Source organism: Rhincodon typus, chromosome 13 (genome assembly GCF_021869965.1).
Source record: "Rhincodon typus isolate 14 chromosome 13, sRhiTyp1.1, whole genome shotgun sequence".
Taxonomy (NCBI): Eukaryota; Metazoa; Chordata; class Chondrichthyes; order Orectolobiformes; family Rhincodontidae; genus Rhincodon; species Rhincodon typus.
The window spans coordinates 25,910,523-25,929,817 of NC_063344.1; the positions used below are offsets into that span (position 1 = coordinate 25,910,523).

The following is a 19,295-nucleotide window of genomic DNA, read 5'->3' on the forward strand; positions in this document are numbered from 1 at the left end:
TCAGTTCTGAGGAAGGGTCACCGGACCCGAAACATTAACTGTTTTCTCCTTCACAGATGCTGCCAGACCTGTTGAGCTTTTCCAGCAACTTTGTTTTTGTTCCTGATTTACAGCATCCGCAGTTCTTTTGGTTTTTATTTGGTATGAGATGTAGTTAGATTACTTTTGTTTCACTCAGGATTTTTTTCATGTCTTTCTTAAGAAAGCACACTGAATATCCTGTTGCTTTTTTATATGTAGCATTTGAGGCAGGAAGGTGGTCTGAGGAATTGAGATTCAACTCCTTTCTACTGGCCCTGAATACAAATCCATTGAGGTTGGAAGGGAAAACAGGTCAACCGCCTGACTCAGTCTCAAATTTGCATCTCTGTTCAGAGTTGGAGGGGTGAGTTTGCAGCCTGGTTGAGAATTATTGTAAATATGCATGTAGAGCGGAAGTACATCTGTGATGGGATAAGATAGTGGCTAGGAGGAAAGGGAGCAACTATGCTCAAAGTGGTTTATTTGTTGTATCTGATAACCTCTGCTAATTAGGATACGCATGCCATTTAGTGATGGGCTTAGTGTGGATCAGAAGCTGAAACAGAAAAGGAGCTTTTGTAGTGTTTGTATTTTATAATACAAACATGTGATAGCACTGTTTATAGGAGTAGGTGCGACTGTACAGAAATATTAAAAGTTTTGATAATATTTTATAAACATAAAATAGCTTACAATGCATATTGGCACAGATTGTTATAAGCCACTTGATTTTTATAGTGGAACTTTATGAAAGAGATTATCAACTTTGCTACTCAATATTTTAATAATTATCTTTATTGAAGTGATGTTAGCCTTGTTATTTAAAAAATAAATTACCTCGGGTTGGTGGCCTGTAGTTTAAACAGTTAATGCTTGGCCGTCTGATTCTATAATAGTCACAGAATAATGGGTTGTCAACCTTTACGCAGCACCAGTTGTATGGATCTAGGTCAAATTCTGTGAGGGAAGATTGATAATGTGCATGAATTGTATGATTGTACACACTTATGAAGATATCAGACCATGTGGAAAAACATTTTGTAACAATTTCAAATAAAAACATACTTTTGTTCTGACTTGAGGAGTCTGAAGGTGTAGACGTCCAGTAACGTTCTTGCCAACCTTCAAGAAATGCATTCCTCCTACTGTAAACACATCTTTGACCAGCACCATTTGCATTTGGGCTGGCACTACGAAGAACTTTGGTTGTAGCACCTGGTAAATTCAACAGAAGACCACTTAATGACAGAATTCATTGCAATTGCTTTGACAAATTAGCATGACTAAATGGTATCGGAGCCAGATACAAATTTCTTATCAATAGCATGCTCTTGATTCTTCCAAATTATGGTGTGATGAGAAGATATGAGTTAAATCTTCATGTATGTAGGTTCTTCAGACAATAACTGAATTGATGATACATTTGTGAACAGCATACTTCAAAATATGGAATTTTTTCCTGTTATTGCCTTAGTTTTATAACAGCTGTTGCTTAAGTTTTCTTAGTGTTTTGAGAATGTATTTTCAAAACAAAGAAATCATAGCTATTGCAAGCAGAGAACATGCAAAGTATTAGCACTATTTGGCTTTAGATGTTGGTGTGTTCACTGAGCTGGGAGGTTCGATTGCAGACGTTTCGTCCCCTTATTAGGTGACATCCTCAGTGCTGTGGAGCCTCCTGTGAAGCGCTGGTGCCTTGTGCCGGTTTGAATTTATACGGTCGGGTTTTTGCCGTTTCCAGTAGGTGCTGGTTCCGGCTGTGTGTTGTAATGGTTGGTATATCGGGGTCTAAAATATCAATGTGTTTGTTGATGGAGTCCGCGGATGAATGCCACACTTTCAACTGGGACAACACTACTATCATAGGACAATCCAAACAGAGGACAGCCAGTGAATTCTTGGAGGCTTGGCATTCATCTACAGATTCCATCAACAAACACATTGATATTTTAGACCCGATATTCCGACCATTACAACGCACAGGCGGAACCGGCACCTACTGGAAGCAGCAAAAACCCGACCGTATAAATTCGAACCGGCAAAAGGCACCAGCGCTTCACAGGAGGCTCCACAGCACTGAGGTTGTCACCTAATAAGGGGATGAAACGTCTGCTATCGAACCTCCCAGCTTGGCAAACACACCAACATCTACAACCAGCACCTGAGCTACAAATCTTCACTCAAACCCTGAACTATTTGACTTTTATTGTTCATTTTCTTTCTGAAAAAAACTACTAACATGGCCATGGCTTATTCTAAAAAATTCCAAAACAACTTAAGAAATCCTGATTCTACTGAAAGACTTCTGACCTGAAAATTAATTCTGTTTGTCTCCATAGATGCTGCCTGCCCCACTAAGATTTTCCAGCATCTGTTTCTTATATAATAAATCCTTACCTAGATTGGAGTTTCGGAATCGATTGTCTGCTTGTCCTTGAGGCAAGCTGCATGGACAGGAAAGTAAACCTTGGTTCCACTGAGATGGATTTAGCTCTGTATTAAACCAGCTCAGACAGTTTGCTTTGTAATTAACCTGTGGTGTGCCCTGAATCAGACTGTACAGTCGTAGGCCTTTCAAATCTAAGGAAATACAAAATAGTTTGCAATTCAGATTTCAGCATTAATTTCCAAATTGTAATGATTGTATATTTCACTATATGTGGTCCAAGCATGAAGTTTAATTGTCATATTTAATCACAGATTTTGATGTTAACGTTTGACAATCAAAGCCCATGGAACTTTTGGCATACTCCTGCAATAGTGCTGCAATTGAAAATCGTTAAACTTGACTGAACCCACGAGTTGCCAGGGCCAAGGTTCAAAGAGAAATTTATATTTTTTATAAAGTATATTTTATATTTGGCGCAGACACCTGACCAGTGCTAAACAAGGCTATTGAAGTGAAGGATTAGAGCTGTGATGGAACTGATTACACTTTAAATTCCTACATCACTTGCATATTTAGGTATTCTCGATGCATGATAGTAATATTAAAAGTACTTTATAACAGTATAAGATCTGATTTTGAAATCTGAATTATTTACTAGTCTATTATACTTTAGATGTTTTTTCACAAAATGAAAGAATTTCAATGATTTAGATTACAAAGAAAGTAGTTGATTCACATAAAACATAGATTTTTAAAATTTAGACAGTGAGAAAAAATATCCCAACTATGATTCCTTCTTAAAGTAGAATAAAGGGAAATAAACCTGTATTTTTTCCACTATATTTATCAGGTCGAAATCTTTCGGCAACTGTAGGAAGTTTTGTTTGCTCATCGTTCACAAAGAATCCATTGCCGCTACAACAAAAAAAATTGAAAACTGTAATGTAATTTGGTCGCTTATTTTCTCTTTGGTATTAGTATATGCCTATCATTAAATTATATTGGCAATTTTGCACATGGCTTCTAGGCAACATGTGTCTCCCTTGGGCTTCCGCCTTGTCATGGCTTACAGTTTGATCTGAAGTATTTGCCATTGTTGCTGAGAGTTTAGGAGACAAAAGAGATCCACGTGAAGTAACAACTGACCATGAATTAATCAGGCACTTGACTTACTTCTCTAGAAAGATGAGGAACTTATACAGATTGAAGCAACAGCAAAGCAGAAATCTTTTTGCATTGGTAGGACGGTTAAAGTGCTGGTTGCAATTAATGATATCCTTGTATAATTTTGTGTAGCTATCCATATCTCCTTAATTTTCTTAAAGTTTGTAAATAGTCAGATTGCATGTGATCAAGTTTGAATCCTTCATATTAATGCCAGATTTGCCATGAAGTATTCATTCCAAATAATTCTGTACTTTCCAAACTCTTCAAGGTTTGTGGGTTACAAGGCTTTTGCCATAGATAATCACTAGCTGAGTGATACCACTGCAAGGTTGCAATACTGGATTCTGCAGCACTGATAATGTCAGGATTTTGGAAACCCTAAAGGAATAACTGGCATGGTGTGCACTATTAACAATTTACAGTACATCCTGGGTGGGGTATCAGTACAGATATGACTTGTATATGTTCAACGGGTGAGGTGATGTTAGATAGTGATTTAAAGCAGTTGTCCAAGCATTTTGCTGAACAGGCACCACACAGACCAACAACCTGTGTAACTGGTGAGCTGCAGAAGGTCCCCACCAGCATTGTTTAAGAGGTCAGTCATCCAAATCACAAGCGAGGTGCTTTTGACTGACACATGGTAAGTAAAATTTGTCAAAACAGTGTGGCTTGTGTTTCACCACTATAGCAAAACACTGTACCCATCTCAGCATCCCCAGGGATGCTCCACTACAGTATTTTTTTGCCTGCTCATATCACTAAAGCCACAACAATAACCTTTCCATAATAACTTTATCCAACAACACACCTACTTGTACAAAAAAAATCAATCTCTTACATTCCCTTGGTGCCTGTCTTGAGGGTATTGTTCCTCTCCTAGTGTTTGTACACAATCCTGGTCCAATGGCTGCCACATGGTCAGTGGACAAATGTTGAATTTAACTGGGGGAGATTGTATATGGCAGTGCAGGATCTAAGCCTCGAAGGTCTAACTTCAGATTATGATGCCTCAACAACAGTGACAGCAATCTGGGCTGCTGGATGACAGGTAACAGCAAGGGCATTGATCAAGTGTAACAGTAGGATTCCAATTGCTGCCAACCTGAGAAAGAGCACTAGATTTTTACACCATGGTGTGACTGTTCCACAGTGCAGCACCTCCACAATTCTAGAAATATATTAGGGCCAAATTCCTGACTGCCATGTGAGCCTGCAAGCCTTTTTTAAAAATTAATTCACAGGTTGTGGGTGCTGCTGGCTAGGCCAGCACTCATTGCTCATTTCTAATTGTCTGGAGCACATTTGTGAGTCAACCACATGACTGTGGGTCTGGAGGCACATGTAGGCCAGACCAGGTAAGGATGGAAGTTTCCTTCCCTAAAAGGCATTAGATGGGTTTTTCCTGACAATCAACAACGGATTCATGGTCATCATTATTGAATTCAAATTCCATCATCTGCCTTTGCAGGATTCAAACTCAGGTCCCTGGGATATTACCTGGGTCTCTGGATTAACAGTTCATTCTTGGTACCACTCGGCCATCACCTCCCCTTTGAGAGCTGAGATCCACAGTCATGAGGGCAGCAGCCTGAACCTGCATGGCATCGTACATGGATCTTATGACCTCTCACTGATCTTTCATTGCAGCAGTATGATTTTGAGAGGCTTTCAGATGTGCTGCAGTAGAAGTTGTAAAAATATGCAGCAGATACTGTGCACGACTACGTCAGTGAATTCTGCCATGCAGTAGGCCATCACTTCCACGGTTGAAAAGGATGAGTTCCAAGGTCTCTAAGTTGAAGGTAGATTTCTCCGTGCTTCTTGTCAACAACAGGAGGTTGGCTGCTCTGCCAAAGGCACCCAGCATTTCAATGTAGATACATGGGCATCAGGGTTCTCCAGTATTCCTCCACAATGAATTTCTCATCTGAATTCCCTGGCCGATATCTTAGCCTTTAATGTTCTGTCACATAATCTACCCTTTCTCACTGCTCAAATTGTAGCATTTAAGTGGTTGGTCACCCTCTATCTCCCCATTGCCTGTCCAGTATCTGTAAAGTACAAGTCATGAGTGTGATGGAGTACTCTCCACTTGCATGGGTAGGTGCATCACCAATAACACTCAAGACTCATTCGCTATCTCTACCACGGACACATAGTGATAGCACTGTGTACTATCTATAAGATACATTGCACTGCAGTAATTCACCAAGGTTCCAATGAACATACCTTTCAAATCAGGACCTCTACCACATAGTAGGACAAAGGTAGCAGTTGCATGGGAATACCACAAGCTGTAAGTTCCCGTCCAAGCCACACACAGTCCTAACATGGAACTATAGTGCCATTCCTTCACTGTTGCTGGATCAAAATCCTGAAACTAGCTTCTGAATAGTTAGGCTGGAGCACATGCGAGGCTTGCATGATGTTAGGCCATTTGTTGAGCCTAGAAGCAGCTAACAGCATGAGTTATAAGAGCAAATGAAATAGATGTAGGCCATTTGATCCTTTGGGCCTGGACTGCCATTCAATAATGAAGGGTAATCCCTTCAGCATCTGGTACAGATAGCCAGCCTTGTCCTAAGGTCAAATGATACTTTTTATCATCAGACTCTGTTTTTTAACCATTTAGCTGCTGCTTCTGTCCCTTTTTTTGCCCACACAATTTCAAACTGTTTTGGTTCTCAGAACTCTCTACAGCAGTAAGGACTTTCTATGCATCAGTTCTGATTCTAGTCAATTTGAAGTCTTGCTTGTAGACACCCTTATATTGCCGCTGCAGCTGACCTATTCATTTTGTGCCAATAGCATGCTCTCCATGAAGCAGGCCTTTTGGAATGTCACTATCATCCATTTGGATCACATGAAACAGCCAAAAAATGTTGTCACTAAACCAAAAGGGTAAATATGTTAGGGGTCCCTTCTCCCTAATCCTACCCCCGGACAGCCGTATTTGACTATCTCTCCTAGCAAGGATCACCAATATTCATCCTGTTGGTGGAGGAAGTTGTTCAGCCACTTTTCCTTAATTGCATAATTGTCTAAACTTCTAAGTATAGAAGGAAGATGCTGAGAACACAAGCCTTGTTCATGTGGAGCATTATACCGTTTGTTGGTTTGTGTTGGTCCACGCCTGCCCTTTGACCTTTGAAATGATAGCTGTGACTTGGTCATCCTAATGCTGATTTTGAGATCAACAAGTTCTTGACATCTGGTGTGGAAGTCAGCACCAGGACACGGATGCATATGAGGTTAATTGGGCCTATACCTGTTTCCAATCAAAAAGTAAGCAGTCTCTCTGAGTTTTCCGAGGGGAAGTCAATCTAGCAAGTAGTGTTTTTTTTAATTGCAAAACCCACTCCATGTTCTCGTGTTGCCACTTGGGCTTTTCCTTGCCAGATGATTCTGTTGTGTTTCTCTTTCTGAGATCCTTTTTGAGTAAGCCTAGTTTCTTGTAATGCATTGCACCTTGTAAAGTTTCTCATTAATCACATTGCAAAAGATTGTTGATAAAGTCCTTGTGTTCCAGCTTGCAATGTACTAATTGATGACTGTTTTGTTGAGTTTGTCTTGTCTGGTGCACAGACTATTGCTCGTCTGTTGAGAGACCACTCTCTAAGCTCAGCGCACTCATTGAAGCAAACAGGCTGGGTTTGCACAGCTCCTAACTGAATGGGGGCTACTCAGCTTCAGTGCATTCGTCTTTTTTAACTATTGGAAGTAAGCTTGATATTGTGTTCTAAAATAATCAAATAATATCATGTCATGCCAATATAAGCCATGAAGCCAGAGTGCCCTGTCCAGGTCATTGTATGGAGACTAGGCATCACAAGCTCCTTCCACACCCTCTTGGCATTGCTGGTATTGTAAAGGAAAGGATAAAATCAGTACTACTTGTTACCAGCTCTCATGCAGGAATTGTGGGAAAGCTGTCTGATAAATTATAGATAGTGCTAAGGCACTCCACTGAAGATTTTCTGTTGGAGTTTAATCATGTAGCTTTCTTTCCTGAGACATCACAAGGCAGTAAGGCTACTTACGCATGGCTGGGTGTCTGGAGCTTCAGCACATGAGCATAATGACATACTAGTGGGCCTGCATGTGATTCATCTGTGGTCCTGACCTCTGAGTTGTAGTAGGTTAGCCTGGGATTACGAGGTATCCAATCTACATGCATTGTCATAGGAAGGGGCTATGTAGGGCTTGATAATGGAGAGGCTATGCCCTGGCAAGGAAAGGCTAATACACTCATACTCCTTTTCATAATGTTTGTACTTTTAGGCAGCGGCAAATGCTGAAAGTAAGAGATGAAAAGCAAAATGCCTACTAAGCATCTCCCACTATGCTAACAGATTTGATATATCTCATTAACCAAGCGATATCTTACCATCCAACTGAATGGAAAATTGTATCATGTTATGATCACACATACCTAGAGGATCCTTTATTGTGAAATAATTAATTTATCCTGTCCCATTTCATTACAAGGCTGAATCATTTTAGTCATTACAGATTAAGTCTAAAATAACATGTTGACGTTGGGTCCAGAAAATATTGTTTCAAAAAACTGTCCTGAATACATCCTCTAAATTCATCCTCCAGGCTATCTTTGTCAATTTGATTAGTCTAAACATAAACAGGTATGTCATGATGAGATTAGTTCAGGTTTATGGTTAAAAAAACACACTCTCAAAAGCAGGGTGGCACTGTGATAGTGATAAATTGCTTGGTTATATAATGTATACTTTTTATTAATGATATTATGATCTATCTCTGAACAATATCTAAAAGAGTGCAGTTTCTCTATTATACACAAAGCTAAACCTACCTGCTGAAGCCAATAAGGAGGTCTTTAGATGTAAGTGTTGATACATCCCAGTTCATTCCACCAGACTCATACAACATTAAAACAAATGAAATGCTGCCATTTGTAGTTATAATTGCTTGGTAGGTGTTTGTCTACAATTAAGGTATTGAACATAATTGTTAGATATTTTTGAAATCAGAGTACAAAAAATGAAACTAATTATGATATTAATTTTGAACAGAGAATAGTTTTCATGGTAACACATTTATTGTGCTTAGATTATAATATAAAATTATCACATTTTAATGCAAATACAAAGTTCTTAATAACACATTTCAGGGGTTAATTTTAAATAACTAAATTATCCTTGGATGTAACCAAGCCTGATTTTGCTGCTTCCAATTTGAGAGTTAAAGAGTGTATGTGTCTTACATGGCAAATATGAAGCATTGAACCATTTAATCAGTTATCAGTTGAAATCAAAAAGCATCTCAAGTAATACACAGAGTAGATGAGATGAACAACATCGATGCATCTAAGGGTAGGCTAGATAAGTGCATGACAAGGAAGGAATAGAAGGATAGGGGTAGATAAATTAGGATGGCAATAAATACTTTAGGATGGAGCACAAACACCACCTAAAGAGCCTGTTTCTGTGCCACAAACTCTATTTTTTGTACTTGAAAAATAATGAACAATTCTAGAATAAGGTATTACGGAGTAAAGACATGAATACAACCCCTACAAGTCACAATACTGCCAGATAAAAATAAAGCACAACATTTAGGAAAAGAACTATACATAATACGGCAGATGTTGGAAAAGTCTTTACGCTTTTTTTTGAATGAAAACATGCTAAGCTTGTACATACATACCTTGCTTTTTGTTTCAAACAACGTAGCTGCAGGTACTTTATCCCAGGTTATCTTTAAGGTCCATTTGGCTTTATATTTAGATTTGAATTGGTCAGATATCATTCTTTCTACATTCTGTGTCAAGTTAAAAAATTCGGAACCATATGTTTTGTATTCCTATGAAATAAAAGCGCTGTGATTACGGAATGTATATTGCCTAATGTTAAATTATTACTACAGTAACATAGGGAATTACAGGATGATCATTGGCTAGCGTCAATAATGAGCAACTACTCCTGACATCATTAATTAAATCACTGGAGTCATGATGTAAATGGCCATCCCTCAAATGTGCACCCCTTTAAACCTTAAACTTTTCCATCCGGCCAATTAATTTTTAAGCTGTCACTTTTACCCACGTCTGGATAAAGTTGTTAAATTTAAACTATGTTTTAAGCTTGAGTTTGTGCCTTTTGGATTTAGGCATATCATCAGGTCCACTTTACTTGTTCCTTAAAAGATTTTGGAAAATTTAACATTGTTTCCATTGAGCCTCCTCTGCTCCAGAATAAACAATTCCACACTCTTCAATAATTTCTCGTTACCTAGGTGTCTCAAACTTGTAACAACTGCAGTCCAGGGGCCAAGGGGTTCGTGGGATTATTGGTGTAAATATAGTTTCATTGACCTGATTGAATAGGAAGAGCTTCAGATCTATCAGGCTGGCTTGAAGATAAATTAAGAATTTTTTTTTTTATATATATATCAATGATATGGAGGAGGTGCAAAATGTATTCTGGGTGGGAATTTCAATGTCCGCCATTAACAGTGGCTTGGCAGCAGTACTACTGATCGAGCTAGTTGGGTCCTAAAGGACCTAGCCACTAGACTAGGCCTGCAGCAGGTGGTGGGGGAACCAACAAGAGGTAAAAATAGACTTGACCCCATCCCTGCCAATCTGCAGACTTGAGATGCATCTGTTCATGACAATATCAGTAAGAGTGACCACCTCACAGTCCATGTGGAGATGAAGTCCCACCTACGCATTGAGAATACCCTACATCCTGTTGTGTTGCTCCACCACTGTGCTAAATGGGACAGACTTTGAACAGATTTAGCAACTCAAGACTGGTCATCCTTGTGGCTCTATGGGCCATCAACAGCAGCAGAGTTGTACTCCAGCACAATCTGTAACCTCATGGTCCAGCTTATCCCCCACTCAACAATTACCCTCAAACCATGGGATCAACCCTGGTTCAATGGAGAGTGCAGGAGGGCATGCCAGGAGCAGCACCAAGCACATCTAAAAATTAGGTGTCAACCTTGTGAAGCTACCAAACAGGATACTTGCATGCCAAACAGCATAAGTAGCAAGTGGTAGACACAGATAAGCTATCTCATAACCAAAGGATCAGAGCTAAGTTCTGCAGTCCTGCCATGTCCAGTCGTGAATGGTGGTGGACAATTAAACAATTCACTGGAGGACGGGGCTCCACAAAAACCCCATCCTCAATGATGGAAGAGTGCAGCATATCAATGTAAAGGATGTCTGAAGCTTTCACAGAAATGATTTGGAGGAAAATGTAGCTGGTCCAATTAGTAAGTTTGTGGATGATACAAAAAAAAGGTGGAGGTGCGGATAGTGAGGAGGATTGTCAGAGGATATAGTTGGATATAGATCAGTTGGAGGTATGGGTAGAAAAATGGCAGATATAGTTTAATCTTGACAAATGTGAGGTGATGCATTTTGGAAGGTCAAGTACAGGTGGAAATCATACAGTGAATGGCAAAAGCCTTAGCAGTATTAATATGTCAATATAAGTGGAGATAGATATAGGGGAGACGTCAGAGCTAGGTCCTTTACTCAGAGAGTGGTAGGGGCGTGGAATGCATTGCCGGAGAGGGTAGTGGAGTCGGCCTCATTAGGAGCATTTAAGCAGCTATTAGATAGGCATATGGATGATAGTATAAGGTAGGGGTGGAGGTTAGATAGACCTTAGGTTTAGGGTAAAAGTTCGGCACAACATCATGGGTTGAAGGGCCTGTACTGTGCTGTACCGTTCTATGTTCTATGTCGAGGGATCAGGTTGTGCAGGTCCACAAATCACTGAATGTGGCAGCACAGGTAGATAAGGTAGTGAAAAAGGCCTATGTTATGCTTGTCCTCATTGGAAGGGGCAGTAAGTATAAGGATGAACAAGTTAAACTGCAGCTTTATAGAACTTTAGTTAGGCCACACCTGGAATATTGAGTACATTTCTGGTCACCACGCTACCAGAATGATGTGGATGCTTTGGAGAAGGTACAGAAAAGATTTATCAGGATGTTGCCTGGAATGGGGGATTTTAGCTATGAAGAAAGGTCGAATAGACTGCGTTTGTTTTCACTGGAATGCAGGAGATTGAGTGGCGAGCTGATAGAAGTTTATAAGATTGTGAATGGTATGTATAGGAAGGAAGGGTCAATTACTAGGGGACACAGGTTCAAGGTGCGGTAGCGGGGTGGTGCGGGTTGTTTAAAAGAAATGTGTGGAGGCACGTTTTCCACACAAAGTGTGATGAGTACCTGGAAGGCGCTGCCAGAGGAGGTGATGGAAGCAGACACAAAAGCAGCATTCAAAAAACACCAGGAAGAATTCATGAGTAGGAAACGAATATAGGGATAAGGATCCTGTAAGTGAAGACAATTTTAGAATGGAAGGGCAAAACGTGTCGACACAGGCTTGGAGGGCCAAAGGGTCTGTTCCTGTGCTGTATAGTTCTCTGTTCTTTGTTATCTTTGTTCTCAGTCTTCAGCCAAAAGTGCAGAGTGGATGATCCATCTTGGCCTCCTCCAGAGGTCCCCAGCATCACAAATACCAATCTTTAGCCAATTTAATTCACTCCGTGCGATATCAAGAAGGAGGCACTGGATACTGCAAAGACTACGGGCCTTGATATCATTCCAACAACAATACTGAAGACTTGTGCTCCAGAACTTGTCACACCTCGAACCAAGCTGTTCTGTCTAAAAATGTGGAAAATTGCCAATATATGTTCTCGCCACAAAAAGCAGGACAAATCCATTCCAGCCAATTATTGCCTACCAGATTACTCTCAATCAGTAAAGCAGCACCTGCTCAGTGATGCCCAGCTTGGGTTCTGCCAGGGCCACTCAGCTCCTAACCTCAATACAGCCTTGGTTCAAACATGGACAGAGGAGCTGAATTGCAGAGGTGAGGTGAAAGGCATCAAGGCAGTATTTGACTGAGTGTGGCAACAAGGAAAAAATTGGCAAAACTGAAATGAATGAGGAATCAGGAGATAAACTCTCAGTTCGTCACAGTCATACTTAGGACATAGGAAGATGGTGAGATAACAAGGTATAGAGCTGGATGAACGCAGCAGACCAAGCAGCATCAGAGGAGCAGGAAAGCTGACGTTTCAGGCCTAGACACTTCTTCAGAAATTTCTGAAGAAGGGTCTAGGCCCGAAAAGTCAGCTTTCCTGCTCCTTTGATGCTGCTTGGCCTGCTGTGTTCAACCAGCTCTACACCTTGTTATCTCAGATCCTCCAGCATCTGCAGTTCCTACTATCATAGGAAGATGGTTGTGGTTTTATGGATATTGGGACATTTCTGTAGGAGCTATTTGGGGTAGTGTCCTCAACCCCACCATTTCAGCTGCTTGAATGACCTTCCCCACCCCATCAAAAGATCAGAATTGGGTTTCCTCTCCGATGATTGCACATTGTTCAGCACCATTTGTGACTCCTCAGATATTGAAGCAGTTCATGTTCAAATGCAACAAGATCTGGATAATATCTATGGCTTGGACTGACAAGTGGCAAGGAACGTTCACACTACACAAATGTCAGGCAATAACCATCTCCAGTAAAAGACAATCTAACTACCAGCCCTTGATATTCAATGAATTCAATCACTGAATCACCCACTATCAACATCTTGGGGTTACCGTTGACCAGAAACTCAACTGGACTCACCATATAAATACAGTGCCTGTAAGATTAGGTCAGAGATTAGGAATACTGTGGCAAGTAACTCATCTCCTGATTCCCCAATATCTACCATCTACGAGACACAGGTCAGGCGTGTGATGGAAAACTCCCTACTTGCCTGGCTGAGTGCAGCCGCAGCAACACTCAAGCAGTGAGACAGCATTCAGGACAAAGCAACTCGTTTGATTGGCACTGCATCCACAAGCATCCTCTCCCTCCACCATTGACACTCAGTAGCAGTAGTATGTACTATCTAAAAGATGCACTGCAGAAATTCACCAAAGATCCTCAGATAGCACCTTCCAAACCCATGACCACTTCCACTAGAAGGACAAGGGCAGCAGGTACATGGAAACACCACCATTTGCAAATTCCCCTCCAAAGCACTCATCATCCTGACTTGGAAATATACCACCATTCCTTCGATGTGGCTGGGTCAAAATCCTGGAATTCCCTCCCCATTGGCATTGTGGGTCTACCAACAGCACATGAACTGCAGTAGTTCAAGAAGACAGCTCACCAGCATCTTCTGAAGGGCAACTAGGGACGGGCAATAAATTATGGCCAGGCAATGCCCACATCCCATGAGTGAATTTAAAAAAATGAATACAACAGATGATCTACACAATTATGTTGTTGCTATTTACAAGACTTTATTGTTCTTATGATGGCAGCTGTAATTCATTACGTTACAACTATGACACTTCTGTTAAACCTAATCGACCATGCAGCATATTGTGAGATTGGGAAAGGCATTACGTTAATGGCAACTTCATTTTTTGAATTGTGCACAAACTCTGTAAAAATCACAACAAATCAGCTTCATATTTTCAATTATTTTGTGAATTCCTAATCTGGATGCATGAATGTTGTTTCACTGGAATAACTACTAGTACATTAAGATATTGGTTCAGTCTGATAAAGAAGTCACCCTACACTTTGCTGATACACTCACACCTAATTTTCAAGATTTTTGAGCAACTACATTGATTGAATTTAATTCCACTCCAGTTATTGTTCAATAAAAATTGTACCTGATAGAAAACATTTCCAATGCTGCCTGAGATGTCTGCATCACTCCAGAACACAGCAATCATTGGTGGTACAGAACTTGCAGTAAATTCGTTAAATGGATTGGTGTAATTGAAAATCTCTGTCGCTGATGCTGGAAAAACGATCAAACCATTGTCTGTGAACTGTCAATCAAAAAAAAGAATTGTGACATATAAAGTGGTTTAAACATACTATTTTTCCTCTGCAGTATCACTGAAATATAAACAATACCGGCAGAGACCTACAAAACATATGCAGCCTAATTTATAGACATAATCAATTATATTCATTCTACACATCACCTCCTTCCTGTGCAATCACTACCTCCCCATGCAATCCCATTCTGTACCATGCCATCGTCCTCCATGCCATGTTATTCCATTCTTTCTTTTTGATCCCCCCCTTGCTATTGTATTTCACTATCACCTGCCAATCCCCACCTATGCCAGTCACACTTCAACCAAATGTCCTGTCCTCCCATGTCATTTTACATCCTCCATTCTCTGAAATGCCATCTCACCCCGTGCTGACCACCAACCTCCAAGCACCACCATACCCCACACCTCGCAACACTACCCCACCCCCAACCTCATTTGGTGACGTTCAAATGAACAAAGAGAATCAGGCATGTAATGCAGGAGTATATATTGAGTTTTGAATATTGGCTGGCAATGTTTCCACTGTGAAGTAAATCCAGATTCAAGGTCACTTTAACACATGTAGCTCTGCTGCAGAGGGCAGAGAAGAAAGAACAGAAAAATAATGACAAGGGATTCAATAGTTAAAGGAAGAGACTGCAATTCTGCAGTCCCAGACATGTCTCCAGGATGACTTGCTGTATCTTGGTGCCACAGTCAAGGTTGTCTCTGTGTGACTGCATACCATTCTGAATGAAGAGGGTGAACAACTAGATTGTGTGGTCCACTTCAGGACAAAGATGGTTGGTAAAAAGGGGAGAGAGATCCTTCAGACCAAATTTTAGGCATCTTAAGAAAAAAATAAAAATCATAAACTCAAGACTGTTCTCTGGACTGTTTACTGGCACACGCTACTGAGAATAGAATGAGGTATATAGTGCAGATGAATGTGTTGCTGGAGACACAACACAAGAGGGAGGCTTTGGATTCCTGAGGCATTGGGTTCAGTTTTGGTGAAGGTATGACCTATTCAAAGGGACGGATTGCATCTCTACAGTGATATGATAAATATTGACAAAGACCGGTTCACTCCCCCAGTTAAGAATGTGGAAATCAATTTGGCAGAGGGATTTGCCATTGAGCACAGATTCAGAATGGAGAGAAACAAAGCTGAAAATAGAAGAAAAGAAAACTATAACTGAGTATGGAAGGCTGAGGAAACAAATGCAAGAAAATATGCAATAAGTTTTTTGAGATTACAGGGAAGCACTCTCATAAAATGAGTCTAGTGAATAAGACAGATTAAGCTAAAGGCACACATGGACACTTAAAGGGTAACATTTTGGCTATTGCTGGATCATGGCATAAAGACAGGTAAGAATGCCAAGTCAATATTTTTGGGCACTAGTTTTTCAGACAGGGCAGAGATTTAAAAAGGGAGGACTGTCACAATATGAGTTAAAAGAAGCATTCACAGCTATGAGGAGGTATATACACTTGAAGGATCATTAAAAGAAGCCATACACATTGCTCTAAGGAACAAAAAGGACTTCCACATTGTTGGAAGTATACAATAGAACTCACAATTTTCAAATGGATATAGAATATGAACATATTTGGAAATTGCTGAGAAGCCTAGCATCAATATGGTTATATTAGTAGAAGATTTCAACTATCTTGTTATTAATTGGGATGAAATCAGTATAAAATTATAGAAAGAACCAAGATTGTAAACTGCATTCGGGAGAACTTTTTTAGCCAATATGTCGCAAGACTGACAAGAGAAATGCACATTTTGGAAGTAATTTTGTGGATTGAGGCTGGGTTAGTTTGAAGGGATGTCAGTGGGAGAGATTTTCTCGTGGTTATGATCATAACTCTGATTTTGCATAGTCATGGAAAAGGACAAAGACCAGAAATAAAAATTCTCAATTGGGGAAAGGCCCATCTTACTAAGTCAAGATATAATTTAGCACAAGTTGAAACAATAGACTGGAAAAAAGTAACTGTACCTAAGTGAGTGCCAGACCAGAAGGAGGCACTCACACAGAACATAGGGAAAATACAGAATAAATACATTTCCATAAGGAAAAGAAAGAGTTATACTCTGAAAATTTGAGATGCCTGGATTTAACAGGGTGACGTAGCAAAAGGAAAAGAATGCTTCTGTGTTACTTGAAAGGTTAGTACTGCTGTAGCCAGTCCAGAGTAACATGCCAGAGTGTGTAGTATAAGGCCTTAAACAGGCATTAATTGCTCACAGATGGGGAGGTTGCCCGACTGCATCTCTATAACTGGTAGAACTGCGGTATTCAATCCATGATGAACTAAAGGTTCAGTGAAAGCCACTTTGAGTACTTACATAAATTAAAGGGTAACGAGCATTTCCAAAAGTGAAGTCAATCTCTGGCTTGAAAATGGGAGAGATGACATCAGATGCTGTTTTTGGTAGCGATTGATCACCAGCATCCTGCCCATATTCAAAAAGAATGGCTGCTGTACGAAAGCAAAAATATGTGAATTAAAATAAGAAACACTGTCACAAAAAAATGCTAGAAACTGGCTTTTTAAAATTCATCCCCAAGGTATGGGTAATGGTGACATTTATTGTCCATTTGTAATGCTCTGAAAAGATAGTGGTAGGATATCTTCTTGATTCACTGCACTTTTGATACAATTGTGTTGATCACAAAGCATCCATCAGATTGGTGTGGGATTTTAGAGAATATACAGCACACAATTATACAGAATAGAAAAGGATCATTTCTTCCATTGTGCCATGACTTGTCCTAATAGTATTACTTCTTTACAGCTATTCTCCTTTTTATGTGTACAGTATCAGCTATAATTCGGCTGTAAGCAAATCTTGCATGTGAGACATAAGTTTATGGACACAAGTCCACCCTTAGCACAAAAATCTAGACTTTCACTCCGATACAGAGTTGAAGGAGACTGATGGTGTAAATTCTCCATCTTTGTTTTTTATGTTTCCCCATGAACAGGAACATATTTGGTGCCATGACCCATGGCACTCCCAGCTCAGGGAATCAGGGACAAGCAGCTGGTGATTTTCTATCCACTAGATTGAAGGAATTATTTGTGATTTGCTACAACTGCAGGGTGTTGCAATCATGATTATTGAGAACTCAAGCATGGTTGTACTTGCTTCGCGATCTTCTTTTTAAACCATGAGGGTGGACATGGAACCAATTCCTAATATATGCTTCTGTACATGGAGTACTAAAGATGAAAAGTTATCACATAAAACAGTAACAGAATTGGTGGGCTGAATTTTCCATCCATTGGGCTCGATTTTATGTGGTGCCATGTTCTCTTTCCCAAGCTACAGTGTTGCATGTGCTTGGAGTCTTCCCTAATGGCTGGCAGCAACAATTTAATGCTGGGAGTGACATTAATTACTTTTAGGTGGGATTTTTGCTGCTTTCGTGGGAGAATGTGCTCCTGGCCAATCAGATCGAGACCAGCTCTGTAGTCCCAGCATCTATAATTGGGTGTGTTGGCCACTCTGGGACTAGAGGCAGTCCTCAATATTGAGAAACCCTGAAAAGTCTGAGGCCATGGGTCTTTGTAAAAGGCATTAGAACATAGACAGCTGAGTTTAGAAGCTTTACAGGGAGTGGTTTAAAATTGACATCCTCAGGGGTACATGTCAGATGGGCTTCAACAGTCAGCAAATGAGGTCTCCCTGCAGCCTGTGCATTTGCCAAAAAAATGACTTGTGCAGCTTGAAGCTGCTGAACTTCCCACATGGGTCTCAATAGGTTCAAGAGCACGTGGGCTGACCATGTCCCATTAAATTTCAGATAAGTGGCAGGAAGTCCACCTGCAGGATTTTATGTGCCCAACAACACTGCCTACCTCAGTTTTCAAATTTGTGGTCTGGACCAGATCAGTGTTCTGGAAGGTGACCAATAGCAGAGATCTCTGGGATTGCTGTCTAATCAGAGACTGCTGGCTGGTTTAGGCAGAGGGCAGGAAACTAGCTTCCACAGAAGCTGGACTGTCACTGAAGCTGAGGTGAAAACCTCAAACGAGTATGGAACAAAAAGGCTGCGAGAATCTCTGTACTCCAAGCACAGTCTGAAATCTATTGTAACAGCAAGATTTTGCCTGTGCATTCCCTCACACCTCCTCTGTGCACATTAAACAGTCAGCTTGCATCTTTTTCCATTGCTGCTCCAAACTCCCACTGTGAAAGCTGCCCTCCTCAGAATACCCGAGATCCTGACACAGCAGGAGCTTGTAACATTCAATTTTTGTTTTTTCATTAAAATGACAACCCTCTGTTCATATCCCAAATAGGTAATAGTCCACTGAGGAAAGTCTCAGATATTTTCTAATCAACCTGCTCAGAGATGTTATGATGCACCTCTGGAGCTGGTGGAGCCAGTCTTCAGTTCAGAGGTAGGGTCACTATCACTATACCATAAGGCCTGACACTCAAAAATTTCATTCCACTTGAGAATCAGTAGTTAATTGCCCTTTAACAAACGTAATTGCTTATTATGGATCACCTTCACTGCATAGATTAAAAGAATTCAACCAAATGCATTTTCTCCAATTTTCCTTATTCCCCTGCCTTCAAATCTGGTAGAGTTCCTCCTGTTTTCATATCAAACTAAATTCAGTTCAACGTAAGTAATGAAGTACTTACATGTAATATTGGCTTGAGTGGTTTGCACTGTTGATTTTACAGTTGTAGTTGTAGAGATGGTGCTTGTGGGCATTGTGGTAGTTGTAGTGCTTGATGTTTTTGAGGGCTTTGATGTGGTTGTTGGAGTTGTGGAAAATGTGGATGATATGGTTTTTGGTGTTTTAGTTGTGGTGGTTAAGGTAGTTGTTGGGCTC

General features: G+C 40.3%; 2 protein-coding genes across 3 annotated transcripts in view; both read right to left on the minus strand.

The window, feature by feature from the left end:
• Window positions 1-19,274, minus strand: part of LOC109919870 (mucin-4-like) — a 64,357-nt gene extending 45,083 nt beyond the window's left edge. Inside the window, exons 1-9 of one of the 2 annotated variants that reach the window (XM_048604470.1) lie at window positions 19,102-19,274; window positions 16,789-16,919; window positions 14,271-14,432; window positions 9,263-9,418; window positions 8,409-8,539; window positions 3,234-3,325; window positions 2,419-2,601; window positions 1,087-1,236; window positions 859-978 (exon numbers count right to left, since the gene is read on the minus strand). In XM_048604470.1, coding sequence (XP_048460427.1) covers window positions 859-978; window positions 1,087-1,236; window positions 2,419-2,601; window positions 3,234-3,325; window positions 8,409-8,539; window positions 9,263-9,418; window positions 14,271-14,432; window positions 16,789-16,919; window positions 19,102-19,174 — 1,198 coding nt within the window. In that variant the 5' untranslated portion in view covers window positions 19,175-19,274. Of the gene's footprint in view, window positions 1-858; window positions 979-1,086; window positions 1,237-2,418; window positions 2,602-3,233; window positions 3,326-8,408; window positions 8,540-9,262; window positions 9,419-14,270; window positions 14,433-16,788; window positions 16,923-19,101 lie in introns of both variants that reach the window. The other variant, XM_048604469.1, reaches the window with a different exon arrangement.
• LOC125484719 (latent-transforming growth factor beta-binding protein 2-like) overlaps window positions 19,263-19,295 on the minus strand; it is a 34,326-nt gene continuing 34,293 nt past the window's right edge. Inside the window, exon 16 of the mRNA XM_048604567.1 lies at window positions 19,263-19,292. Coding sequence (XP_048460524.1) covers window positions 19,263-19,292 — 30 coding nt within the window. The remainder of the gene's footprint in view (window positions 19,293-19,295) is intronic.